The sequence below is a fragment of the Zosterops lateralis genome (assembly GCF_965231275.1).
Source record: "Zosterops lateralis genome assembly, chromosome: 16".
NCBI classification, from domain to species: domain Eukaryota; kingdom Metazoa; phylum Chordata; class Aves; order Passeriformes; family Zosteropidae; genus Zosterops; species Zosterops lateralis.
Genome location: NC_139776.1, coordinates 3,990,860 through 4,005,299, shown reverse-complemented (window position 1 = coordinate 4,005,299; position 14,440 = coordinate 3,990,860). Strand labels below are relative to the sequence as shown.

General features: G+C 43.2%; 1 protein-coding gene across 1 annotated transcript in view; it reads right to left on the bottom strand.

Annotated features, from left to right (window-relative positions):
- Nucleotides 1-13,582, bottom strand: part of PHACTR3 (phosphatase and actin regulator 3) — a gene marked incomplete at its 5' end in the record, with an annotated part of 99,157 nt that extends 85,575 nt beyond the window's left edge. Inside the window, one exon of the mRNA XM_083873547.1 lies at nucleotides 13,480-13,582. Coding sequence (XP_083729673.1) covers nucleotides 13,480-13,582 — 103 coding nt within the window. The remainder of the gene's footprint in view (nucleotides 1-13,479) is intronic.
- Between the last annotated feature and the right edge of the window lie 858 nt (nucleotides 13,583-14,440).

Sequence of the window (14,440 nt, the reverse complement as noted above, 5' to 3'; positions counted from 1 at the left end):
ATCACAGTTTAGTGTCCGGGCATTTAAATTGTGCAAATAGTTTTACAGTGATGTACTGGTTTAGCAACTGTGAGTTCCCATTATCCCATTATTCCCATTCTCAGTCCAGCAAACCGATGGTCAGTGGTATCAGACACAGATGTGAAATGCCCAGTAAAAATGCATTAAAACTGTTAAATTTCAGACAAAACCCTAAAAATAAATAATTACAATTCAAACATAAGTGTTATTGGAATCTGATGCTTGAGCCACTTGGAATTTGCTGATTTGAATGTGATATTTGGGATCCCAAAGCTGCCGACAATTTATGAAAATGATGCTTTCTACATCTTTGGGATACAAGTGCTGTAAATAATCCATCTGTCACAGGAAACATCCTAAATAACCAGGCTGCCACCTCAAGCAGACTTAGATGGCAGTGGAATAGATAAAGCCTTCTTCACATCTCAGAAAGCAGAGTGAGTTTTGGGCAAAAAATTGATGAAATAAAACAGTTTCTTAAAACCACTCCATTATTTTGACTTTGAAGTCACACCTTCTGAAAGCCACCCAGATGAGAGCAGGAGCACTGGGTCAGTCAGGCTTGCTGCAATGGTAAAATGCCCACAATGGAATCTCTGTGCTTGTTCTGGAGGTTACAAAACATCCGAGCCAGAAACGGGTTTGGTTTGTGCACAGGTGCCAAGGGAAATGAGGGAACAAAAATTTGGGCTTTAGAAGGTGTAATTAAAAATGTCACAGCAACAATCATGAATCTAAAGTTTGGAACATGCCTTAGATGTTTAATGAAGTGGAAGGACTTCATTTCTGTGGTCCCCCTGAGGATGGGATTGCTGATTTCTGGTGTAGAGGGACTGTGAGATCTGACTTGAGGCTGCAAGGCAGGAAATCAGCACTGCCATGACAAATTCTGCAGAGTTCAGTATGTAACAGTTGTTATTCTCAGGAGAATCTTGCAGCACCAGTTTTTTGACCACTTCTTCATAAATTCCTTTATCTACAAGACCTGAGCATGCCTGAACTTTGGCTGTCAAGCCCTTGCCCTTGCTCTGAGCTTATCAGAGCCTGGCTGTGTTATCAGCTGAGGGACTCCCAGTGCTCTGACACTGCAAGAGACACGAGCCCTTGGAGCAGCCACTCAACACGTTCATGAATCAAAGCCAACACCTGTAGGGCTCCTTGGAAAAGCTTTTCAGAGCTGCCATAAGAGAAAAGCAGGATTAATGGGGTAAAACAGCTTCCAAAAAGCTGCTGACCACAGCAAAGTGAAGAGAAAAGGCAGCCACTCACTCCAGCTATACAGACCTTGCCTGTAGGCCTGCTTTCAACAACTCAAGATGTAATTACACATCTATTCACCATCAGTGCAGGTGCAAGCTGAGCAACAGCATGAGTATAAATGTGTGTGGGTGTGCAAATGCCTCATTACGGTGATTTGTTAGGACGCTTTGTGTCTGATGAATGTGTAAATTAGGTGCTCAGCTTAGTTGAGTGAAAAAATGTTTAACTTTGCCTCCCTGACCCATCTCTCTGCACAGACATTGGAAAAGGAAGTGGTTTGATCCCTTGTCAAAGTAGCAGCTTCCATCTGAAATCTAACCCAGCTCTCTTGTGCTGTCCTTGGGTTCCTAACAATGAGGAGAAGTGAATCTTGAGGAATTAGCCGTGTTGAATCGTATCTTAATCACATGCATGATGTGCTCTTATGCAGCATTAGAGTAAGAGGCGTCACATCTTGTGTTGTCATTTCTGGGACAGAAAACTGGGGCTGTTGGCTGGGTTTAAATCATTTCTGGCATTAACGAGATTCTGACCAGAGGCTTTATTTCATGTTCAGGATCTGCGCTGCATTATTTCCTATTATATCACAACACGTTGCAAAGGAACAGCTAAGTTACCAAGACTAATCCTTTAAGTCTTTCTTTCTTTACAATGTCAGACAAAATAAGACTATGCCATATTTCTGTAATCTCTCTTGTATTATGAGAATATTATGATCTATAACAACAAAATCTCTAAACTGCACGATTCCCGTCGGCTCTGATATGCTTAGTCTTGTCCCTTTCTGTCAGAAAAGATATTTCTAAGTCTCTGTGATTTCATTTTAACATACAATATCTGGTTAGAAATCAGATTATTCATGTAAAGCAGGGAAAAGTCGTTTCCTTGTGTTTGAAAAAATGAGTATTTCTGAAGAACCAAGATGTAATACCCAAAGTTCTCCTCTTTCTTCAAAAAAACTACTTAAAATGAAAGTTAGTTTTGAAGCTATTGCCACTTTTTCCCTACTTGGATATGTACATTTAGATTAATCTGTTGAAAAGTAGATTTTGTTCCCAGACAACTTTACAGCAGCAACCAAGATCTAAAAAAGATTTCTGCAATGCTCTGCTGGCAAATTGCAGGGGAATTTCTTGAGAGAGGGAAGGGAATTTGAATTTAAAACTAATTAATTAAACTCACCAGAATTAGCTTTCCATTTCTTTTAATAGAATGAGAGAATAAATTTTAAAATATATATGAAGTGTATCCTCCTTCTGAGAGATCTGTCCTTTTGGATAGAGTGAAAATATCATTCCATATTGTCTGTTCAGAAAGTTCAGGTTTATTTCTCTGCTGGTATTTTATGATGTCTAAGCCACTCTATATTCAGTAACTTAACTCTTTTATAATTATTTCATTTGAGCAGCCAAGCAAATCATGGTCTGAAAACCCATAAGCTCATGGCAGTGCCAAGTGTTTGGGTTGGAGAGGTTGATTTTATTTTTACTGTTGGGTTTTTTAAATAAGTTATTGCAAAATATATCTAAAATCCTAAAAAAAATAGGTGAATCAACCAATATTAAATTCCAGGGTGCAAAGCAGAATAGACTATCTGCAGGTGCAGGATGCAAATAGCTGATTATATAAAATATCATCTCCCAAATCAGAGAGATGAGTAATGCCCCAGGTCAGAGTGCAGCTTTTTTAGAGAAGGTTGGTAGAACTCGAGACCCCTGATGTGTTGGAATAAAGCCTAGAAGTTGTGTTGTGAGAGCAGGAGTGAGAAAAATATAAATGGAACAAGTTATTGGAAACAGCTTCTCCTGGCTTTTTGCTCCTGGGTTCTTCTTTCACAAACAAGGGTTGTTTAACCCCTTCATCTCCTGTCACCCACAGTAACTTTGGAGCTCACTGACAACTTTCAGCAAAGGATGGCGTTGATGAAAAATGACACCAGTGCCCCCCTAAAGTGCTGCCTGTAGGAAGAACCTGGGTGTGAGGTCAGGTTTGGTTCCTCACCTCCAGGAGAGCTGCTGTGTGAGGCCCTAAAGGGAAGAGGCTTCACTCAGTCTGACTCTTCAGTAGACAACAGAGGAGCCAACCCGAAGTCCTGAGTCATAAATGAGATTTTTAGCAGTTTAAGATCAAACTGAGGACTGAAAACGCTGGATGTGGAGGGAAACAGGCTTTGTTAGCCTCTCTGTTGCTCCACAAGAATCATTTGGGAGAAATGCCTCTGGAGCAGGAGCTGCTGAATTTGCTCAGGCAGAAGAGCTGGCTACTGGAATGAACTCAGACTAGAAGGCAGAAAAGTCAAAAAACTGCAGAGAAAACAGACTGAGAAGTAAAAAGAGTTGCAACAAGCTCTGCCCTGCCACATGAGAACAAGACAATGTCAGGAAGCACCAGCCCAGTGAGACAGAAGGAATGCCAGTCTTCAGACCAGCCTTTGGTGCCTTCAGTGGTACTTCCTTGGACTAAAGAAGAGAGATAAAGGATAAATTTCTATTAATTAGAGTTCCTTCTTAAAACATCTTCAGTCATGCATGAAGGACACTCCTTTGTACTTCTACATGTTAAAATTATCTTTTATTTGGCTTCCTTTCAGCTTATTCTTCTGGTTGAGTTACAGCAGCAAATGTACACCATAACACTAAGGAATCTCTCTGCTATCCATCCTGACAGCTGTAGTTCACATTCCCTATGTTTTCCCTTAAGAAAATCCACATCTGATCATGTCATCTGTTAAGTTCACCACTGCTGCAAGGGTTCAAGGCAGCAGCCTCGGGCAGTGGCTGATATTTGCTCCCACTGCAGATCAAACAGAATCAAGGGTTTAGTGAGGATACACAGTTTTTGTATCACGCCATTCCATCCTGAGCTGGTATCAGGAGTTTACAGTAAAATAGCACATTGTCAGGAATCTCTGGTATGTTCCTAAATGCAGGGGATTCCCAGGTGGCAGGAGATCACTTGTGTTCCTCACTTGCAGGAAGATGTTTTATTAAATTCTCTGCAGTTAAGTGTCACCTGTGAAATCTGAAGTGAAACTCACAATTTATCTCTGTTCTGATTTTTCCATTAATTTTCTTGAGTTAAACAAGAAACAAGGCATTTAAAACTTATGTTGGGCAAGTGGGGAATTTGGATGAGTCACAAGACTCCATTTTCTTTTTTCTAGAGCTTTCTCTGCATAGTTGGTAGTCTACTGTGAGTACATATTTTCTCCTTCGAGGCACTGTAACATGGAGCAAAGTCAAATGAGCAACTGTCATGGAAGGAAACATCTAAGCTGAAGTTAAGTTGAAGTGCTGTATCTGAAAATAGGATGTTTTTCTCCTTGAAACCTCTGCAGTCCCAGAAAGCTGCTACCCAGTCTACAGAGCTGCTATAATTAAAAAAAAAAAAAAAAAAAAAAAAACACAAAAACCTACATTTTTTTTCTTCTATCCTAAATGGAGAGCTTACAGATTTATAGAAGTCCCATCTGCAAAGCACAAACTTCAGAGAAACCCAATTAAGTCAGTGTTGCATACACTATCATGTTCGCTCTATTTAAATATTCCACACAGACTCATCTCATTCATGATGGAACAATCACAAATGAACTTGCAGGAGCCAAGAAACTCTCTTGGAGGCTGATTTCCACTCAGGTTCTGTCTGAACTCCCCAAGACAGCAGGACTGGTTTGAGATGCTGAGCAGACCTGCCCAAAGCATCAACTTCTGTGGCTGTTCTTTGAAGGCAGCACAGGAGACTGTGCTGATGATTTCATGTGGAATTCATGTGTGTTCCTTCAGCCACCCTCCCCTTTGCTCCCAGCCTGTCCCAACCTTCCAGCCCCTGTCAAGAACACTGTCCTAGGCTGGACACACCTCAGTCCTGACCCAGTGCAGCATTCCTTGTGCTATTTTAAGGATAAAAACCCAAGTCTTGGTGCAGGCTGTTGAGTTGAGAGATGAGATTCAGAGTTCTGAGAGCAACTGAATGAAAAGTGACAGCCAATCCCAGCAGATCAATATGGACAAGGCACAGGGAAGAGTGTGTGGCCTGAGGGATGGAGCAGCCCTCAGAACACAGTGAAGGCTTCACTGCTTTGATGTAATGCAGTGATCTGTGTCCACTTGCTGGTTATGCAGCAGCTGAACAGTTTGAGCATGTTAAAAGAAAAAGAAATTGGATTAAGGAAATTAACACAAAAACTGTCTCTTCATTATATGACCAATTCTGAAGTGCTTTATGCATAAGGACAAGCCTTCCTTCAGCTGCAACCACAGGTCCACATTCCTGACCCAGAATATCACTGCACTACAGAAAGCAAGATAAGATCCCCTTTGATTCAGATCATCTCACTGAAATATTTATGCAGACCCAAGCACGGAGCTATTGACCTGCATCAAGTCCCTATATGAGGTTCTCTCTGGGGCATGTATAAATTGTGTGTTTGTTAGCCCATAAATCAACTTGAATTTCAAACAAAAGCATGGGATTTAATGGGCACAAAGAATCTATTGTATTAGCATCCAAAGTGGCTACATTTTGAAGCAAAATCTAAGTATATTTAGTTTTATTTACTCTTGGTATTTATAGACTTGACCTGCTTTAGAGAAGCAAGGGCAATTAATTCTCAATAATAAATTTTAAAAATACAAAGCCATAAATTTGGTTTTAAAACCCCATTTTATAAAAAAGGAAATGGTGTAGCCCATTCATTAGAGCATGACTTGGGCAGTCTCGAAAGATAATTCCCAAATTAAAGATTTTGGGGGAAATCACCACTGTTACTTAACTACTCACTAAAATATACAGTTACATTTCCAGATAAACATGACTCCCAGCATTATGTAACTCATTCCATTCTCAAAGTGTGATGCAAACATGAACTGAATGAATAATCTTAAACCACCTTCATTCATAGCTAAAGTGTGAAGATCTTTTATTATTTAACAGACATGAGTTCCTCTTGTTTGCATAGAGAAACAACTACTTGTGTGCACAAGTTATTAGGTGTGTAAATTAGGTCTGAGTTCTTTTACTGAAGGCATGGAATCAAATTTGGGGTTTACTTTTATTTTAAAAGAAAGCCTGAATTAAAGAGACAAAGGTAAATATAAAAACCACCAGGTATTTTCAATATGATGATCTCACTCTCATAAATCCAGTCTAGGTTTTGATGGTGTATAATCAGTATTTCCACTTCTTGGATAAAGAGGTTTTAACGGTTTAAGTGTCTTTTCAGCAACATTCAGACTACCTGCCAACTTGGGATTTAGAAGAAAAGAACTTTTAAACACTTTTTTTTCCCCCATTAAAGCTCTGTATTTCCTTTACAGAACTCTAAAGTTTGGCTAAATACAAATCTCCAAACACTGGGAACACTCAAGCCCTGGAAAAGCCTAAAACCTACCCTCGGCATGAATAGCATACTTATTAACTGACCTCATTTAATTTCTGCAAAAGTAACATTAAAACATAACTTCACCAAGCTCTCTCTTGATTCCCAAAAAAAAAAATAAACTGAGTATAAGTAAGTAAAATACTCAGGCAACAGCAAAAAGCAGTTTGTGTTAAGTGTGCATCATGTTGAGCAGTGTAATGATACCCCACCACTGACACAAATTATATGTGCAGGACCAAAATTACGCATTTGGAGTAAGAGGATCCACGCCCAGGAAGTGCCACCTCTGCAGCTTCCCGAGCACACTGTGCCCATCCTCCTCTCCAGGGCTGGGGAGATCATCCTCCCCTCCTGGAAAATGCTGCCATGTGTGAGATGAGTCGTGCCAGGGACAAGGGCTGCTGGGGAAAGAGGAGATTCTCTGCTGCAGGACACAGGAGAAAAGGGAGTTCTGTGCTCCCAGTGAAGTTTCCCTGCATCACAGGGACCATAATATAACTCCCAATGTAATACTTGGTAATATGGTGATGATTTTTCAGGTGCTATGTCAGAAAAAGACTCTAATTCTACATTCACACAAACAGCAAATGTTTTGGGAAGCTTTACAGGACTCAGTTTGGATTTCAATGGAAAGGAAAATGGGATATTAACTAATAGCCTGGATGTTTCTAGTCACTACTGAGAATTCCTGAGTACAGCCCCCATTAGGTGTGGAATAGTAACTTTCTGCAGGGAGCCCTTTTGTTAGGAATAGGAACTTCTGAGTGAGAGAATATCGCTAAGTTTCATATCTGCAAAACACGGGGTTGTTATAAACTGGAGCAAAAGCACTGATTAGCTAATTTTGTTCATAAATTATTAAAGGAAAGGATGTAGGAGACCTGGCAAAATTCTGTTTCAGAAGAAATATAATGCAGGCAAAACAAACTCTGTTAACAGAACAGACTTGTTAATAGAGAAAGATGAAATGGAAACAAAAATCTATCTGGTGAAAAAAAAGCAAAAAACCTCCAAACAACTTTTTATAGGTGGCCTGGCTCAAGCATTAGGATCAAATCTGAAAATTCATGCAACAACTAAGTACATCACAGATAAGCCTTTAAGTCCCTGATTTAAGTTGCAGTGATCCAAACGACTGCAGAAGGATGAAGCAGCAGCCCAGCTCACAGGCAGGGCACCCAGAGCATCCCTCCGTCCTCCCTCTGCATCAATTTCCTTCCATCTTAAGCACATGTTGGAAGTTAAACACACACTTAGAAGATTTTCTGAATTATGGGCCTGGCTTGAATAGATTTGCAGCAGAAATGGCTCGAGCAGATTCAGAGAGCTGGCACCAATCTCTGGGCACTCCAGTGGAATTCCTGTTTGTCTTTGCCTTCCCTTTGCTCCGCACCAGCACCTGCAGCCCAAACCTTCCACACTTCAGTTTCAATGTGCTCTAGAGTTCCCAAACATCCCCTGTCAGTAGCTTCCAACATCTCTGAGGTTACCAGTGCCCTGTTAAGGGGGAAAGCAGAGTTTTCCAGTGGCTCACAGGCTCCCTACCACTGCTCAAGACTCAGATTGAGCAATCTTCTCCAAGGAACAAACACAGCAGTAACAGGAGTCAATTTAAATCATTAATTTTAAATCTTTAAATCCTAAATCTTTAATTCTATATCTTTAAAAGCTAAATCAACCCAAAAATGTTACTAGAAGACAATGATAGATATGGAGTGGCATCCAGGGGAGGTTACAGCTTCAAAACAGAAGATGAGAAAGAGAAAGCCATGTTAGAGAGTATTCCTGTATCTGCTGTTTATGGCATCACAACTTTCACTGGCTGTTATTTGGATGGCTGATGTCCTTCAGCTCAGCCTCCAGCCCAAAGAGATGATGTAAAAAGAACATAACACTTCAATTCTCAGCATCTCTCCATCTTCATCTTCAGCACCCTAGAAAAATACTTTCAAGAATGCTGCCTGTTACAGAACTTTTGAATTATGAAGAGTATAAACAGTGGTGGAGGACCTTTTAAGTCTTATGCAGTCTACCCTGGAGTTAATTCAGAGCACGGTGCTGCTGATTACATGTGGTATCAATAGAAATTAAAAAGGAATTGGTGTCTGGCCTAGACATAATCACGTATCTCTGGAACAGCTACTTTGCAGTAGCTTTAACTTGTCAGGATTTGAAGCACACTGCACCAGAGGAGAGGCTGAGGAGCCCCCCTTCAGCAAGCAGTAAGAAATTATGATGACAGAGCTGTTAACAGCATCTAACACCACAGCCTGCACCACAACAGCTCCTTGCCTCCATCCACGTCCTTCACTGGAGGACAGGGAACACATGGAGGACCACTGGAGAGCTCAGTAATGCCCATCCTGGAGGTTTTCTTTAATTGTATGGTGCCAAGAAGGAAAGGCAGCAGCACAGAGAGCAAAACGTGATGGCATCAATGTGTACTTATACAAATTCAAATGGATTATCCCAAAATTAAGGGGGAGGAGGGGGATGACATTTTCACACATTGTCATGGTTGTCTATATCTCCTCAAGTAATACCGAGTTTTGACATGGTGTGTTCTTCTCCAGTCTGTGCACCCCTCCCTTCCATGATACAAATCAAATGAGATTGTCAATCTTCCCTCTGCCCTGTGACTGCTGGAAGGATGTAATGAGAGCAATATTTTGCCTTCCTGCAACTGTCTCTCAATTAGATGGTGATACTGAAATCTGTTCTCTTTAGACTCTCCTTTCTCTCTTGATCCTTATCTGGGAAAGGTGGAGGAGGGGAAAGACAATTAAGATAAGGAAATTCTTGACATCCCTGAAAGTGTTCAATGCCAGGTTGGATGGGGCTTGGAGCAACCTGATCTAATCAGGTTAAGAAGGTGGCCATGCCTGTGGCAGAGAGTTGGAACCAGATGATCTGTAAGGGCCCTTCCAACCCAAATCATTCTATGATTCTGTGAATAAGAAGAAATTCACTTTCTTAACAACAGCCTGGCCTAGAGACAGTCTGTAGACTGAGTAGACAGTAGACTGTAGACAGTCTGCAAGACATGAGTATTTTGATGTCTGTTTCCCAAACTAAGGACATCCTCCTTTTTCAGGGCTTCTCACTCAGTGTGACAGTGAGCTTAAACAGACTCAAACACGAAGCCCAGTGTTTGTTGTACTACAGCAGTTCTCATAAAATACTGCTCAGTGACCATTAAATAGTTCACTTAAATACAGGCTGAAATGCATGATTTTATCTTAAAGGAGAAAATAAATAACTGATCCAATTAAAGCAAAGAAACTCTCATTCCTTATTATCTTTCTTATACTATTTCCAGTATTCTCTGCATTACCAACAGGACCTCTATGAACCATTTAAATGCTGGAGGAAATCATCTTTTTGTCAGTAGAGCCTGAACTAAAGTCCATCTTTTCTTATCAAACCATGACAGTGACGTCTTTACTAATCACCATGAGGAGCTGCTGTTCAATTAAAGTTGCACACGAAGAATCTAAATCAGTGATTTTGTCTCTCTGTTTTGGAATAAATAGCTATTAACTGCCCCTAAGTCTAGTTTACTGAACACCTTGTTTATCTGACTTATTATAGGAATATTTGTAAGATTTTAGTGGAATGTGGTAATTTTGTAAGTTTTTTACATGTGATAAAATTCACTACAGTCTGTAAAGATTGCAGCTCTTCTAAATCAAGGTTATAAAATAGCTTTTCATTTCTACAGTGAATGCTTTGTGAGGAAAAGCACACTAGATAAGGAGAGGCTTTATCACGAAGCCTTTTTTGTTCAAGGCTTGGAGTAATTGCAGCTTCTGCTGGCAATTTAGTCAGGACTGTGAGTGTGCAGGACTTCTCAAAAATCAGCATCTAAGGCTATTTGAACCAGCCAGTAACTGAGTTATTCCATGTTCTTGCTGGATGAAAACAGAGTCCTCTTTAAAAATGAACAAAACACAACAAAAACCTCACAAACAAACAAACTGGCTCTCCCATGGGGAAACTCCCTTTGACATTTCACCCAAGCAATAGTTGGTCAAAAAATTGCAAATGAAGCACTGGGAAGGTGAACCAGCCCTCACCATCTGCAGGGTGCTCCCCCAAGTTCCTTGGATCTGATGTTTACATTGCTCAGGGCCAGATAAAAAAGGGTGATTTCGTCCAGGGAGAGCAGATCCTGAGACAGCCAGTGAGGCTCAAACCCCCCTGTGATGGGTCAGTTCTACTGGTTAAACTGGTGCTTCAGGAGGGAAAGGAAAATCAAGCACAGCATCACAGGATTTCCTTTGGGAAACAGATGAAACTCTTTATGCTGCCAGCTCTACACTCTCAGCTATGGCACTGAAACTGCCTGCATAAAGCTGGGCTAAAAAAAAAAAATACTGTAATTGTACAGGTCAAGAAGATAAATATAAATATGTGTTTAAACAAAAAAATCCACCTGGAAATTTTTGAGAGTCAAGGCTGCCTTCATCTGTTACCACATTTCCTACCTCAATAGACTTTCCTCAGCAGGCACAGCCAAATGAGTTGGTGCAGAACAATCCCTGACCACATCATACAGCCAAAAAACTGTTCCAAAACAAGAGTGCACCTCCAGCAGGGATATGGCATCCCTCAAAGGCCAGGTAACATAGGAATGGTTTTGGTAGGGATTCTACAGTTATACACATATTTTGGTATAATTTTGGTATAATTTGGTCTGTTTGTAATTGAAACACGTACCTTAAATATTCATAAAATTAATTTAAGTTTTAGATTAATGAAGAATCTTACATGTTCACACTTCTCTACATGGTTTGTCTGCAAGCAGAGTTGAGATGTAAACACAAACTTTGGACATATCATTTCCCACTCCTAAGACTGTCTTTTGACTCAGAGCCCAAAAACGGTTATGTTGGTATAATGATAAAGATAAAATTATTTTCCAGGACAGTAAAATAAGAAAAAACTGCAATTATGTCATCTAGCATTCATAATTCTTAATATAAATTGTATTCCAGGTTTTTAAGTAGCCAAATGCATGAAATTGCTCATAATGATTACTCACAACACTGTAGGGTAAAATTTTATTTAAATTCAGCAATTTAGGTTCATTTAATTATCATCTGGAAGCATACAGATGTTGAATATTATTTGATGAACAAATTTAAAACCTGAAAACCTTAGCAAACATGCTAATCCTACCACTGTCTATTCATACCTACCCAGACAAAAAAACCTATATGTATTTATTGTTTCTCTCCACATATTGCATGAATAACAGAACACAAACAAGACACCTTCTCTTGCATTTTAAAAGAGCTTTTGCCATGCAATGGGACACTGGTTTATCTGATGGAGTCTGTGTTAGGGGGGGAAAAATTGGTATTGACAGTCCCTTCTCCTAACAAAAAAGCACAATAATGTTTATATCTTTGTCTGTCTGTCAGACATGTTGTGTACTTTCTTTCTTGTGCATCTCACAAAGGCCAAAAGAATTAATTAGCAGAAAACAATCTAGAGGAATTAAACCCAAGGTTGCACACGCCTTCCTTTCATTAGTCACTTCTGCTTCCAGAAATCAAATGGCAGGAACATACATTCCTCTTTCAGTCAAGATTGCCCCTTTGGGAGTGAGTCGAGCAGTTCATGTTAGAAGAGTCCTTTGTTCCCTTCACTTAGGGTATGGGAGCAGTTGGGAATCAGGGATAAATCATCCACTGTTTGCCTTAATTCAATTTGTATTTCACTCCAGACCAACGTGCTCACAACCGCTTGATAAGGCAAATAAACAGAAGAACTTAAATTAGATACAAATATTAATAATATCCTCACGGGCTCAGAAGGAAGCAATAGAGCAGGTGTATGAACAGAGCCTGGAATATTTTATTTACTCAGTAATCTGAGAAAGGGGAGCAAAGTTCAACCCGAAATTGCATCCAGGGACTGTTTCCTGCAGGCTGACAGTGCCTGACCCAGCCCCTAAACCCGTTTCTAGGCTCAGAAATCAGGGGCGGGTAGTGATGATCAACACCCCATTCATTGTCTTTCCGCTGGTTTGATTATTTCTCTTCTCATAAAGAAACCTGACAGCTCTTGTGTGACCACCATCTATTCATGGAAACTGAGAGTAAACTGCCTCTTACCCTTTGCTTCCAGCTTGTTGTTGTGCCTTTCCGGTCAATCACATCACATCAAAGTGATGGAGCTATTTGTTTCTTTCTTTTTTTTTTTTTTTTTCCTAAAGGTCTCAACACTGCTCAGATCCTGACGATCTGAAATTACTGAGTCACCACCAACAGACGTTTAGAATTAGTCCTCAAAGTGAAGATGAAAACACCATGAGCCATTGTTTAAACAAAAAAAAAAAATCTAATGGCAATATTCTATTTGTACCCCAAGGATTGGGCTGTGTCCCCTCAGCACCGCCCTCTGTGCACTTCAGGAGGAGATTACGCTTCTCCCTATGAAGTGAAAATTACCTTCTTGTGGGCAGAAAAGCCTTTAATTATGACTCTGCTTGCCTTGTCTCCATGGCGATCCCATGCAAACAGCCTGCTTTATTTATTAGCGCTCACTTTCCCCTCCCCAGCAAAGTGACAGACGGAGCCCCGGGGACCCCGGGCCGGGCGCGCCCCCCGCGCTCCGCGGGCGCTGCCAAAGCCGCGGGACGCGCTCGCTCCGAGCCCGCTCCGAGCTCAGCCCTGCACCATTCCTGCAGGAAATGTGCTCCCAATTCCTGCCCGCCCGCGGCGGACGGGATCCCTCACATCCCTCACATCCCTCACATCCCTCACATCCCTCACATCCCTCACATCCCTCACAAACCAGCGGGGCCGTACCTGGGCGCTCCCCGGGGCCCGCGGGCTCCGTCAGGATGCTGGGGTCACTCTGCGACCTGCCTCGCGGGAGAAAGCAGCCGGTCCCTTCTTCCGATGCAGCCATGGGGTGGAGGGCGGGAAGCTCAGAGGAGGAGGAGGAGGGAGGAGGAGGCGCTCATGGAGCCGGAGGCGGCGGGGGGACAATGGGGACGGGGGTGCGGCGGTGGCGGCGGTGGCGGAGCGTCAGCCGGGCAGGACCAGCCGCGGCAGCATCAGCATCTTCCCCGGCGCCGCGGGCAGGCAGGGCTGCGGCTGGGCGCTCCGCCGGCTCCGGGCGCTCAGGGGGCAGCTCCGGGCGCCTCAGGGGGGTGGGCCATGCCGGCCGGCGGGGTGGGGAAGAGCCGGGGCTCGGGCCGCCCGCCCGGCCCCCCGCCGCCGCCGCCCCCTCCCGGGACACCCCCCGAGCGCCGCTGCCGGAGTCGCCTCAAGCCGCCGCGCTGCTGAGCGCATCCGTTGGAAAACATTGGGATTCTCCCATCGTGCCCCGCGAGCGCCCGTCTGACGTCACGGCGGGGGGGTGATGGGGGTGTGGGGTGCGGTGGGCGCCGCACCTGCACTGCACAAAGGCGGGGGCTCCGCAGGTGCGCGGGGTCCCGCCCGCCCGGCGCGTCACCGCCCGCGGGGAGGGGCCGCTCCGCCCCGTCCGCGCTGGGCTGGACCCGCCCGTGTCCCCCCCGAGCTGTCCCGGTGTTTGTCCCCTCCCGTCCGTCTGTCCGGGCGCTCTGCCCCGCGGGAGGGACCGGAGCGACCCCCGGCACCGGAGCGGACGCGGGGTTCGGTGTCCCGCGGAGGAGTGTGTACCATAGGTGTGGGTGTCCCTCGGGGCAGGGTATCCCCTAGGGGTGGGTGTCCCTCGGGGATGGGTGTCCCGCTGGGGTTCCCCTGGGCAGGACAAGCGGAGAATCGCTCCGCACCCGCCGGA